Here is a 14,294-nt window from a genome sequence, read left to right on the forward strand (position 1 = left end):
ACAAACAAAACAAAACCTTCCAAGTAAATGTTGGTCGTTCACCTCAAGTTCAAAACCTTTAAACAAATTAGCATTGTTCAATTGAGGCGCGTCACGTGTACATCAACAGCTCACAGCCTTGGTTTCATCTTCACTCTCCCGCTGCTCACACGGTCATGAGCGCCATTTAGCGCCTTGTTTTGATCATAATCAATCATTCATCAATAATCCTCACTTTCAAATTTCAACAAAGAAAAAACGAAATGGCCACGTCAGCGGAAGCCAATAAGCCGGAGCCGGCGACTGGCTACCCGGTCACCTACGCCTACGCGGCCCCACCACCTCAGCCGCAAGTGGCACCCACCAACCGATCTCCATTCCGTCTTGCCAGTTTCTGGTCCCGACTCCTCTGCCGTCTGTTCCTCGTCGTTATCGTGATCTTCTCGATCATGGCAGTAGCCTCTTTCGCGACGTGGCTGATTCTCAAACCCGAATTCCCCGAGTTCCGAGTCGACTCAGCTTCCATCGCCCAACTCAACACCACCTCGGCCAACTCCACCATGACCGCCACCTGGCAGCTCTCTCTCAGAGTCAGGAACCCAAACAGAAAACTGGCTCTCGTCTACAACACGCTCGAGGCCGCGGTCTTGTACGGCGAATGGGAGCTCGACTCGACGCTGCTGCCGCCGTTCTCGCAGGAGAAGGGGAACGAGACGCGTCTCCATTTCCAAGCGGGGTTACTGAGCGAGTACGTCGGGGAGAGCGTGGCCCGTGGGATAGAGAAGGAGAGAGCGCGTGGAGAAGTGGAGTTCGGTGTCGGGGTCTATGGGTGGGTCCGGTATAAAGCAAGGTGGTGGAGCATGCGGTGGCGTTTTATGAATGTGTACTGTAACGGCGTTAAAATTGGGGTTTCGAATGACGGTGGGACCGCTGGTGATTTGGTGGGCCAGGTCAGACCTTGCCGGGTTGAAATGTGAGTTGAGTTGTGATGCAAGGATGATGGTCGTGAACATGGGATCCTTCCTCGTTAAACGTTTTTGTGAAACGTAGTTATTGTAGTTTATTAGAAAATTGGTATACATTTTCAAAGTTATTAATCGAAGTTACGTTATTATTCTATTAATAATAATATTATCAGTAGTAGTAATAATAAGGAAAATGCTACTTGCCCCGAGTCAAACCCGGGTTAAATCCCAAATTTAAAACGGCTCCGTTTTACTAAGTAAAAAAACGCATTGTTTGATGCCAAAATTGTTTTATCTTTTCTTCGTTGATTGAGGTCAACTCCAGCCATTATTGTCCTGAAATCAAGCCTTCGGGCACACCCAACCACCCCACTGCCACCATCGACAGCCACCACCGTTTCATTTGTACATTGGAGATAATCGCCCACAACTCTAGTCCCAATTGTGTTTGTGTTTGTGCGTTTCTGTTTGTGTTTGTTTGAAATTTGGTCAAAAATTTTATACCATATCCATCAACACAAAGCTAATCAATCACCACCGAATGAAGAAAAAAAACATGATATCTTGGTTGATGTGTGATATGTAGAGATTTTTAAATTTTTTGGCTCTTTATCATTATCCGTGAATTTTGTGATCTGGGTTTGTGGCAGTGATTGAAGGGTTTTAATTTCAGATTAAACATATATATTTCGTTTTGTATGTTGAAGCTCATCTTTTTAAGGGGATAAGATCTTTGACCAAGGTATAATATGTAGTTGCTTAAAAGTAGATGAGTTGTGAAATCCATTTGTTACCTCATAAATTGAAGAAATACAAGAAGTTGAGGATCCTATACTGGAAGATGTAATTGAAGTAGTTCAAGAATGGAAAAAAGACAGCATTCCAAGTGAAGTCTATAATGATGAAATTATGGTTGTGGAAGTACTCAAGGATGAAAATTTAAAGATGAGAAAGTATATTGCAAGAATAACAGTTAAGGGACAGTTGGGAAGCACGGAAACCAAAAATAAAAAGTGATAGAGAAACAACAGATGAAAGAGACAGGCAAAGGAAAAGGAAAAAAATTGTTACTGTCAAAACGGCGTCGTTTTACTAATTTTTCGGGGCTTGACCCGGGATAAATAGCATAACTCTAATAATAATGTCTAATGACTAACAAAGTTTCTAATATCCATGATCCTAGTTTGTTTTATCAAAAATTTCAGTTAATGTGTTATATTTATTATTATTATTATTATTATTATTCTTTTGGGGAATTTGAGAAATCTAACCTAAAATTTGAAAAAATAAATAAAAGAAACATGCTTGTTTTATTTTTAGCCATGTCTATTAGGGTTGGCAAATTAAGTGTTTGGGCTGGATTTTTTCAAGCCCAAACCCAAGTCCATCAGAGTAGATGTGTAAGGATTGAGCATGGGTGGGCTTGAACTTCTACTTATTTTTTAAATTTTTTTAAAATTATTGTAAATTTGAAATGAGTTAATAATATTCAAGTTATTATAATCAATAATAAATTAAAGAAAATAAATATTTGAAAATAAAATAACAAATAAAGAAAATAAAATAAATAAAAGTTTAGGGATTTAATTTTTTAATACTAATTCTATAATTCGAGCACTCTCTTAATTAATTAACACTTAAAAGAGATATTAGTATTATAATTTTAAGTTTTTTATTAATTATTAATATATAATTAGTGATTTGTGCTTTCTTTTTCTTTTTTTTTTAAATTTAAATTTATTATTTTATTTTAAAAAAATAAAGAACTTAAACCTGACTTAAACTTCTTTTTTAAACTCTTATCTGAACCCTCACATGGAAGGTTTGGGCCAAAACTCCATTAAATCATGAATTACGAGAAAATTTATTGATTATTAGTACACTAACTTGGATCCATTCTCAAAAGGGCATAAAAGTAATGATCCAGACATCTTTTATCCATGTATTGTAATTATTATATACATATGTGTGTGTGTGTGTGTGTGTGTGTGTGTGTGTGTGTGTGTGTGTTTAGTGGCGTATCTTTCAAATTCTCTATTGAATTTAAATTTCTTTGAAGGGGGAAATCACTTTTTATCTGCGCTGGATTTTCTCTTGTTACGAGTTTGTTCTTAACTTTTTATACATGTCTTGAGGTTAGAAGAAATGCATGCACCACTTGAACTTGAAACTGATCAATTTTTTATTTTCAAAAAAAAAAAAAAATAGTTTCTTCACTTTTGCAAGTAGAATTATAACTTTCTTCACTCACATTTTAAAATATTTAAGTTCTGAATTGTGTTTGTGTTTAAGGGCCTTTTGGCAATATTTTAGAGCTAATACATTTGTTGATTACTCTGTTTCGGCACAAACATTTCTGCTGAAGGATACAAAACTGTTTGGAAAATCAATAATGCATGTTTTAAATCCTCAACTTTCTGAAAGGTTTAAAGCATCTACTTCTCTCTGCTACTGCATTGCTGGCGTTCCTAGGATGGGAAGTGAAAATCATAGTTTGAGGAAGCTTTCTGAGCTTGCGTTAGGTTAGTGCAACAGACAAGCCAGCGAGGGAGATATGGGGATCAATCTTGTATTTCCTGCATTTGGGTTGCCTTTTGTCTTTGCCTCCTTTGTCCTTTTTCTTTTCTTCTTGGTGCTTCTTGCAAAATTGAGATGCTAGCCTGGCTTCGGAGTGTCTTTGGGAATGGTTGATGCTGGCGACTATTAGCTCATACTTGATTAGGAATGGCCTCCATTCTAACACCTCAGCATTCATCCCTGCAACCCTGTGCATCAAACGCCAGACCTTTAGGCATTAGTGCTAATTCATGACTTTGCAATGTGCCTCATATGTGAATTAAATTTGGCTTAGCTCATGAAAACGTGATTGGAGATTCAAGTCCGTATTAGATGGCAATTGATTACTACATATTCTCCATATCCAATATGTGATCCTTAATAATTATTTTGTGAATCTCCATGGTTCTATATGTTTCTTTATGTTTGCCGCTGCTTATTTCCAAATGATCCAAATATCGAAATAAAGTCCCCTCATATTCATCTATCCAAGTGGCGATTCTGCTCGTTATGTAGCTTGATAAACTTTTTAGTTTCTTAGTTTCAACCAAAAAAATTTAAAACATATATATGTGTGGTCAGTTTTAGATTGTGCAAGTTTCAAGTTTGGTTATGCTATGGTAGAAAAAAGGTCGACTTTTTTTTCCACTTGATCTGGGATCAGGAAGGATGTTTAGGGATGGCAATATAACAGGAAGATGGGATATTCATCAGTATTAGCAAGAAGTCTATTAGCTTTTCAGCAAATTTGGTTCTTAAACAATTTGGATACAGAATTAAACTTCTCCAGACGTTGGCCGAGATCAAGAATTAGTCTTGGTTTCCTTAACGTAGGAAATACGTGCATACAAAGTGCCTCTTAGTCTCCTGTAATTCTGATCTCTATAGACCTGGGAATGCTCTGTCTTTATGTTATAACACTGTTTCTGCGCCATCTGTTGACGTAGCCAACGTTCATATATGTATGCAAAATAATAGTCACCGAGCAAATTTCCAAGTAAACTATCAATCAAATTTCAGTTCATCGGTGAATCCCACTGTAGTTGATATTGTCCTGAAATTGATTGAATTGACTTGGTGAGTCGTTTTAGTCTACAATGAGATGAGGAAGAACAATTAAATTTCGATATATATAATCTTAATACAGGAAAGGATACTTTTTGCACATCATGTAGAATGAAACAGTGTACAGTCAAGGTTGCAGTACTACTGTCCTAACAATTGTAAAGACTAGTAAGTAGCTGTAGACTAAAACACATATCAGTTGTGATTTGTCTGCTGATGGTGCAATTTTTATGTGTACGCCTTGAGTTTTGTATGCCCATGTATGCGTATCAGGTGGTTACTTAATGCTCTGGTTGTGGAAATTGGAAAGGGAATCTGGTTACTGTTGTGATGATTGATTAAAATTTCGTTTGCTCTGATACTTTGTGCTGGATTTGCAGCTCCCGTTGATGTTTCGGTGTGCATCACAAGCCCTCAAACTAGATTTGACTGATTGAACTCAGACTGCAAAACGTTAGAACTCTCAGATAATGCTATTATCTGAAGCTTCCCGATTTTTCGGATAAGCATTGAAAGTTTGGATTAGCACGGACACCTCTCAACTGTAGTAGCATTATTCAGCAAGAGCCAAGTGATAGGAACTGGACAAAACCTAATTGACCTGTTCTTTCTGAACTTTTATAGAGGCATTGGCTATGGAATCCCTATTGCTATCTGGAAATTAATTGTTGTGCATGATAAGATTCCCAGTCACCATTGCTGGGACCACATCTTGTTGCTGTATTTGAACATGATTGAGACCTTGAAGAGAGGACAAATAGAGATATAAATTGATAACTTTTAATCACATATTTTTTTATACTCTATGATTATTGATTATGTGTTTTGCTTGGAAACTTCTAATTTTTCCAGAGGGATTTTGACATAATTTTGTAGAATTTGTGAGAACAAGCCACTCGGTGCAAAGTGCAAACCCATAAAATATTTGAACATTCAGTAAAATTGAGGAAATTGATCAATCCAATCGGTTTGTTTTAGTTTCCAAAATTTGAGCTCGATTTGATTTCGCTTTAACATTCAGTAAAATTGAGCTCGATTTATTAATTAATATTGAATGGACACTACAACACTTTTTAATTACTTAGCTTTACCAATATACGAAATATTTAATTTAAATTTAAGTTTTTATTGTCAAATAACACAACTGCAAGTCAAATTCTTCTCCAACTAGTACCATTCAGGAAAAAAAAAACTTAAATAAATTAGATTAGCCAGTACTCATATAGCATAAAAATATTAAGATTTATGAGTTAAAAGATGGACCGCACTAGACCCCAAATTTAGTGCCAAAACGTAAAAGTAAACTATTAAAGAGATTAATGTCTAAAAAAGTTATTTCTATATAATTAACTTCTATTTATTTAAAAAAATTGAGGGGTCAGAAGGGTCCTCTAAATGCTTCTCATCCCTTGTCACAACCTATAAGTGTAACCTTTCACATTAGCATGAGATTATTAGTATTTTAAAATAATAATAAGATCCGTTAAACAAATGGTCGTTGGATTGTTGAAACCATCACTACTAACGCATACGTTAAGCTAGTAAAATGTGCTATAAATTATTGTATAGCTCAAAAAAGTGTTCATATTTTATCAGATCATATACATTGCTTCGTATATATCCTTTCATATCTTTTAATTTATGGTTTCTTGCCATCATTCTATCCCACTACGTCTTGTTCTTTTGTAACTAAATTGACAACAACATCCAAATGAATCTGAACCTTACATCCCCACTAAAACTTGCTTTCATTTTCACTTTAATTCGAGGATCAACAAACTCTCTCAAAATCATCCAAAAGTGTTTAATCATCTTAATTTGGACTGATAAATGAAAAAAATCATCTTCCCAATTTTGATTCCCAAAAATGAAACGCGAATTCAAAAAAAGTCCCCTTTCTTTCATTTTCAATCTTTTTCTGCTTTTTTTAATTTGGAGTTTTGTGGTGATTGGCCCCTTAATTTTCTTAACAATGAAGAGTTCTTTACATTTGCTCTTTGTTCAATTTTCCACTTCCTAGTTTTGTCTCTTTCACTAGCCTTGTATTTCTAAGACAAGCAAAGGCCATCTCTTATTTGTCCAAATGTAAACCTTCAAGCCAAGCACGTGTATGCCACGCCCAAAATTGGAGTGTTCAGATTATGAATATTAGGTTGGAAGGATAGTATTACAAAACTTTGTTGTGTGAATTGTGAAAACAAAACACATTAATTTTCTTCAAAGATTATCAATCAATTTATCATTGACCATTCTTGACGTTTTTTTTTTTTTATTAGTGTTGTATAAACCTTCTTAAACTCTATTTTTCTATAAGAGAAATTATTGACAGCTTGTTGTAGCTCACTCAACTCTTCTTTGTGTGTTTGAGATAATTTTTCTTCTTTAAATTTAAAATTTAGGAATAGGCTCGACTTATTATGAGTTTAAATTCTCAATTACACTATAACAATTTTTATTTTTATTTTTTATATTTCACACACCTTTCCATCACACCCTATGCATAAATACATACTAACTTTTCCCTCTTAGTTTTATCATTCGCCCATTGCTTCTATTACGAAAACCCAACCAACAAGGTTATTCTCTTTCTCCCTCCCTCTCTCTCTAAAATACATCTTATGGCCAGACTAAGTTTTTTTTTTTTTTTCCCACTTTGTTTGATTGAAAAAATGGCCTATGAATTCTTTGACTGAGATGTCACAACTCATAAAAAAAAAATCTTTATGGAGATAGACCCATAAAAGAAAAGGGGAAAGAAAAAAGGTCCTGTAAATGATATTTTTTAGAGAAGGAAAACAATGGTCTTCTTAAAAGTATTTATCCTTTAATTCTTTTTGAAGAAAATCTGAAAAAAAAATACTAATTATTTTCATCTTAGTCTCTTTTTTAATAACTTAATATGAAATTAAAAAAAAATTATTTTTTAAGTCATACCGACAGTGTGGAAAGCAATGTATGGCAATTAATTTGTATAAGTTGACGCTTGATTATCTCCGAAACTGGTCATTTGCACGCGCTTAAATGGGTGAAATGAAATGAAATGGAGTACATTACTGACAAGGAGAAGTTTCCACCGTTGACTCATAAGTTAAAAGAACAGAAAGCCACAAGTGAAAGTTAGAACTGTAGCGGTTCGAAGAAGATCCTCATGTGGGGACTTTGCTTAATTAAAATTCTTCCTTATTATTTTTTTCGTGAAGTACAGAAGCTGGGGGGGATGGGTATAAGAATCAGCCTAAATTTCAGTGCCCAAAAAGCAGAGAGCCAGAGACTATGTAGGGTATCTACATGTTAGCTATACGGAAAAAAAAAGCCCCACCACATATGCTTTTGAATTTTATCGAATATCCTTGCCTTCTTTCCATCTTCTGTATTTTTAACAGCATTATTCTTATTGCCTTTTCTTTGCCCTGTGCCTTACTTTTTTTCCTTTTGAAGAATCAAATAGGATATGGGGGGTCTAGGGTTCTTCTTTCACGCACATTGAACTCATTCAAGGGAGAAAATCTAGACCGTTTTTTCGTTCGACTTTTGTCGTTCCCGTGTGTTGTTTAATTAATTATATAGGAGAAATCATGCACCCACAGCAATTAGGATTTCTCATTTAAGGATGTTTTAAAATCTTATATATGAGTTGTGATAACAGAAGCATGTCATCACTCTACTTTTTTCTTGATAGAAACTGAGCTCAATTGAGTGCGTTTTTAGCATTTAGTCAATTGTGCTATCAGAATCAAGATATTAAAATATTTGATAAACATTTGCGGTCACAGTCAAGATATTAAAAAATTTAGTAAACACCTGCAGTTTGACATTGATAACATAATTAATTATTTTCCACATATGTTTACTAAAAAATAAGTTCTAAACAATAATAAACAACTTGATGTTTATCAAACACACATCGATTTATTTTTTATTTTTATAACTACAGCTATCATTCTACAATAGTTATAGTCGGCTTTGACAACACATTTAATTATTAATTTTTAACAGATGTTTACTTAAAAAAAACAACTAAGCTAATTGATAGTTAGCGGTGTTTATCAAACATGAACCGATTATTATTTTTTTTTAACAATTCAAACCTTTATTTCACAATAGTTGTAACTTAAAATGATGAACCAAATAAATTTAAAAAAATTACTTCACTTAATTATTAATCTATTAGTCAACAATGAATTTACATTTTGGAGAAAAGTTTATAGTTAGATTATTATCTAAATAAACTCACATTTTTATTTAGATAATGATTAATAATAATAATAATAATCAAAATAAGAATCCAAGTAGACCATTGGCCTACAATATTATACATGATTGAGTCTCCGACAGTCCACCCATTTTACGTGTTACTCATTTTGATCCTCCGTCATTCATTGGCTAGTTATACAATTAGAATTTTCTTTTTCAACAATTATTACCTATTAACGTATGTTCAAAATTTGAGAAAATGGAAGACGAAATAGGGGACCCACTTTAGAAGATTGTTCGCTTGCTGTTTATTATTTCAATGTCGTCTTGCTTGAATGGAGGGGAAAAAAAAAGGAGTATTGAATGAGAAAACAAATATGAGAACGAGAATCACTTGTTCTAAAATAATGTTTTGGGTTAGATTTTCAAGATCGTTAAGAGAACATAATATCATGAGTTGACAATTTATATATGTTCTTTATCATTGTATATTAGCTAGAGATCTTGCTATTAAATTTTTTTCCATCATTTATTTTGTTTTCCTTCTCCCACAGTTATGATTTAGCTCTCCTTCCAGGTTCCATGCATCAAAATATAAAATGAGAAGCTGAAAAGAAGAAAGAAAAGGATTTTGTAAAATCTACACACTCTAAAATGCATATGTTAAAATGTTAAAAATAACACATAAATATTCAAAGACATTATATTTATAAACATTAGACAAATATTTTGATTATTGTATTGCATGATATTAGTTAATTTTTTTATGCACTTATACGGCAGTTTTTCGAACCTCAAATCTCTTCTACCATTACCAAAAAAAAAAAAAATGACCAATTGAACTAATTAACATTTATAGTAAATTATTTTTGTTGTTAGAGAAACTTCTTTTTCATGTTTCTCTTGTAATTTATTGTTGTGTCCTTCGTACAAACATATATAAATTTAGAGATGGTACATGAATTTTGTTGGCCTTAAAAGCGAGGCACAATGGCATTAAATAATTGACATATGCATAATAATATAGCATAGACATCAAAATTAAATTAAATGAATTTGCTATCACGTGTAAAGTTTTAAGACTACTTCCACTAGAAGCGACAAGAATATAAATATTCATTAAAGAAATTGGACAATAAGGTTGCTTGAGATAGGCGTCTTTGAATTTTCTTCAGCAACAATAATTGACTGCCTTGATCAAATTTTGGATCCATTAATCGGACGATGGATGTAAATGAAGAAAGCAGGAAAAAGAAAATTTGAACAAAATGTGATTAAAGGTTAGGTGGAATGTCAAGAAACAGAAAGAGCTTTCTTCTCTTTCATTATGAACGGTAATACTTTGTTAATTTCGTTGCTTGATGCCTTTACCATCACCAATCCTAATCCTAACTTTTTGTTAACATATATCTAGTGCTAGTAGTTGTGGGCAACTCATAGTCTACAGATCTAAATTACATGATTGATTGATTTATTAATCAACATGTAATTGATATTGTTAATTACTAACTTTTAGTGTTGGTTGGTCGAAAAAAACTTTTTATTATTGATTATATTATCTCCCATCATGGAGACAATGAATATTTGAAAACTTTTAACCTACTTTTATTGCAATAAGAAAAACTTAATTTGCTAAATAAGCGTTTAAAAAAAATAGAGCACTCTTATGCATTTAATTGCATATTAGTGGACATTTTGATACATTGTCATAGAATGAAGCCGGACAATACTCTTCTATATTAGTTAAAATTTTAGAAACTCCAACCTAACTTGTTTTCCCTAATTTTCACTATCTTTTCTTTTACGAAATTAATTATATTTAAATTATTCACCTAATAAATGATAAATCCTAATATGTCCAATTTCTATTAGAAAAATGATCAAGAAGAGGAATGATTGAAAGAAAAAAGGAAAAATGGACTACGTAATCCCTTTTCATAAAGGCTTGAATCTTTTTCCGCGATTGATAGAAAGGAAGGAGAGCCACGAAACTTCCTCTCTTCCCCCAAATTCAACATTTTCCCCAATATTTGACTTTTCTTGCACTCTCGTCCTTGTTGATTTAAAGTACCAAAATCTCGTTAACATGATTCATTCAAGTTTCAGCGTTAGGGTAAGAGCTGATAGGCTTTGTTTGGATGCAAGCAAGAGTATATTCTCGAACCCCCCGCATTAAGAAAGACCAAAAAGAAGGTCGGTAGTTGTTGAGCTGGGAGCTTCTGTCATCATGATAAACTGGGGCCCAATCAAAGCATCATCGGAAACGTGTTGCTTAGGCTTTCCTCATCCAATCATCGAATTCCAACGGTGATCAATGTGTCGCACATATGTATATCCGCGTTGGTCAAGCTTGACACGTAAAAAGTAACAAGCCAGTATATATAATACTCGAAATGAATCAAAAGAAAGTATATATTATTTAATTCTTGAAAGTCATTAATCTTTTGTTATCTTTATCTTTCTAATAAGTCTCGTTAACAAAAAGGTGTATGGGATCACCATACGAGAATTGTATCATACTATTAATAATGATACGACCGTATTAAATGGATCTTGTTCAGTATTTAAAAGGAAATCGAGAATAAACGAAATTGCAATTAAATTATACAAATATATACAAATATATCTTACTTGGAAAATGAAAAGTTTTTCTTTTTTCTTGATTAAAGAAAAAGGACCCAATCAATGTTATTAAAAGAAAAAACCCATTTAGTTTTGATTTGATTCCTTTGAATTATAAAGTGATTTATCAGAATTTGGAATCAAACAGAAAAGTTGGCTTTCTTCTTTTTATCATCTTTAATAGAAAGTTTATTTCGATGGGCATAATATTGCATATTTACCTAGTAACATAATAACAACGATTAGACAGAGAAAAAGATGTACACATTGATGGAAAATGGCAAATTGTGAAGTTTGATTTCAATTATTGAATCCAATACTTTCTAATTATATGTGAACATCGATATAATAATATCGCCATGCACTGTCGACTTACTATCTACCAAATTTACATTTAATTAATTTAAAAAATAAAAAAGATAAATTATTTACTTTTAAAATTAAAGTAAAAGTATTATAACTTACACTCACTCAAGCTTACTTAATCATTATCTATTAATTATTTCCCTTTCCACTACACGCAATCCATAAAATAAATTATAAACAAATATAATTATAAACATAGATTAAGATTTTCTCTTAATCATAATTTTTCCTCAACAAAAATTCATGTACTTAATTTATGGTTAATAAATAAAAAAGAAGTTAAATCCTATCAATATACTACTATGACATATAGTATAATATCTTTAAAAATTTAGGATAGCTTAGATGGGAAGGAGAATTCTAATCCTATAAACATACTGCACTTTCATCGCAAGTCTTGGTCAACACAAAAGCAAGTTAAGCCCCGCCCCGCGCCACCTCCCCACCCCCCCCCCCCCTCCCTTCCTTCCCCTTTATACACAAAGGCCTCACTTTATCATTAAGGCACTCGTCTCTCAAAACTCTCTATCAGAAAAGGAAAGGAGGAACCCAAAAAAAAAAAAAAAAACTCACGGTCTTCTTCTACTTCTTTTCCTATCACACCATGTCAGAGAAAGTCTGCGACAAGCACGGCTGCAAACGCCGTAAAATATTCCGGAGAATCATCGCCGGCATCCTCATCTTCATCCTCATAGTCCTAATCACCATCCTCATCGTGTGGGCCATCCTCCGCCCTACGAAACCTAGGTTCATCCTCCAAGACGCCACCGTTTACGTCTTCAACGTCTCGAACCCGAACGTCCTCACGTCAAGCTTCCAAGTCACAATTTCCTCCCGAAACCCTAATGACAGAATCGGTATTTACTACGACAAGCTTGACCTTTACGCCACTTACCATAGCCAACAAATCACTTACAAGACCTCCCTCCCTACCACTTATCAAGGCCACAAGGAGGTCAACGTTTGGTCGCCGTACGTTTACGGTAACGCCGTCCCCGTGGCCCCGTACAATGCTGTGTCCTTGACTCAAGATCAGTCTAGTGGGATCATCCCTTTGACGTTCAAGATTGATGGACGGGTCAGATGGAAAGTCGGCACCTTCATTACCGGCAAGTATCATTTGTACGTCAGGTGTCCTGCGTATATAAATTTTGGTGACAGGCAGGCCGGGACCGCCGTCGGTAATAACGCCGTCAAGTACCAGCTTGTGCAGTCTTGCAGCGTTAGTGTGTGATGAAGCTGAAGATAGAACTAGAAGATGATGATGATGATGGACATGGGTGACGCCGTTAAAGTATTTTAAATTTATCTCCCTTTTCTACCATTTATTTTACTTTTTCTTATTTTATATAATTAAAGAGTTGAATTGTACATTTTGCTATAGAATAAACGGAGAGATAGCGAAAGGGGAACAGATAGCAAAATTACAATATGTGCAAGTTGTAGTTATTAAAAATAATAATATTAATTAATTGAAATTATATTGTGCTTTTAAGATTGAATATAATAGATAAAAATTGAGTGCCGACAGGGGGTTGTGGTGTCATTTTCTTCCCGTTTCTAAAAACGACATTTCTTGATTGTGACTTGCTTTTTGTTTACTTCTCCTAACGATCGATTTCTTAATTTTGGATCTCTCAAATGATAAAATAAAATAACACTTCCAATATTTTTTTTTTGTAATTCCTTTTTTTTTTATTTTATGATTTTAAGTATAATAATTTATGTATATGAGAACGACTCTATGAAGGCAAATTAAATGACAACTCGGAATTGGTAATTTAATGCCAAACGAGTAGGAATGCAAAACAATGCGCGAAAGAAGTTGACAAAAGGGACGAAATAGTTCGTATGTGGGGCTGCCCACTTCTAAAACATGTGGTGTCTGCTTCTTTAGGGATACAAATTGATTACACACATACCTATTTTTTTTTATTTTTTTTTAAACTTCTGGAAACGTTTTTAAATTTAGGAAACAAATTCTACGTTTTAGGTTACCGAGTTTTTTAAGTAAATGTGAAATTAGAAGGATTATTATTTGTACATGGGGGGAGTGATGTGGTGAGGGTGTGAATGGGGAATATGGGGTGGGTTCATAGGTCACATGGGGGTTTAGTGGTGGTCCTTTTCATCGCCTCACCGATTCTTTACCTAATAGTAATGGCTTGATAGAGAAAGCGGTTTGATTGTGTCTGTACATTACGCTCCATCGATTCAATGTATGGGCCTTATCTTCGTTTTAATTTAATCAAAGTTTAGTTCCACTAAACGCTCGGCTCAACTTTATAATAATAGTCGTGGTTATTGGGCAAAGATAGTGTGCTACCATAAATAATCTTATGAGATCTTAATTAAGAACCTTATTTGCCACCGCCATTATATGAACTCATCCATTAATAGAAGCCATGTGATCATATGCTCTATGACTGATACGTTGGGGCTGACGCTGACCGGTCATGAATTAAGTCTTAAGTTGGTAATTGCATCAATAAGTCAACACGTGGCAAGATGACGTCGGCTGATTCAAATAATAATCCAGCACCTACA

The 14,294-nt window shown here is 33.9% G+C and overlaps 2 protein-coding genes across 2 annotated transcripts; both read left to right on the plus strand.

Moving 5' to 3' along the window:
- The first annotated feature begins 38 nt into the window (after positions 1-38).
- Positions 39-1,108, plus strand: LOC102622471 (NDR1/HIN1-like protein 26). The gene has a single exon (XM_006481523.4). It carries the CDS (start codon positions 243-245, stop codon positions 954-956), a length of 714 nt encoding a protein of 237 aa, XP_006481586.1. The 5' UTR covers positions 39-242; the 3' UTR covers positions 957-1,108.
- Positions 1,109-12,227: 11,119 nt separating this feature from the next.
- On the plus strand, positions 12,228-13,228 carry LOC102622165 (NDR1/HIN1-like protein 1). The gene has a single exon (XM_006481522.4). The coding sequence runs from the start codon at positions 12,352-12,354 to the stop codon at positions 12,979-12,981; it is 630 nt and encodes a 209-aa protein (XP_006481585.1). The 5' UTR covers positions 12,228-12,351; the 3' UTR covers positions 12,982-13,228.
- Positions 13,229-14,294: the final 1,066 nt, after the last annotated feature.

This window comes from Citrus sinensis, chromosome 6 (assembly GCF_022201045.2).
Source record: "Citrus sinensis cultivar Valencia sweet orange chromosome 6, DVS_A1.0, whole genome shotgun sequence".
Taxonomy (NCBI): domain Eukaryota; kingdom Viridiplantae; phylum Streptophyta; class Magnoliopsida; order Sapindales; family Rutaceae; genus Citrus; species Citrus sinensis.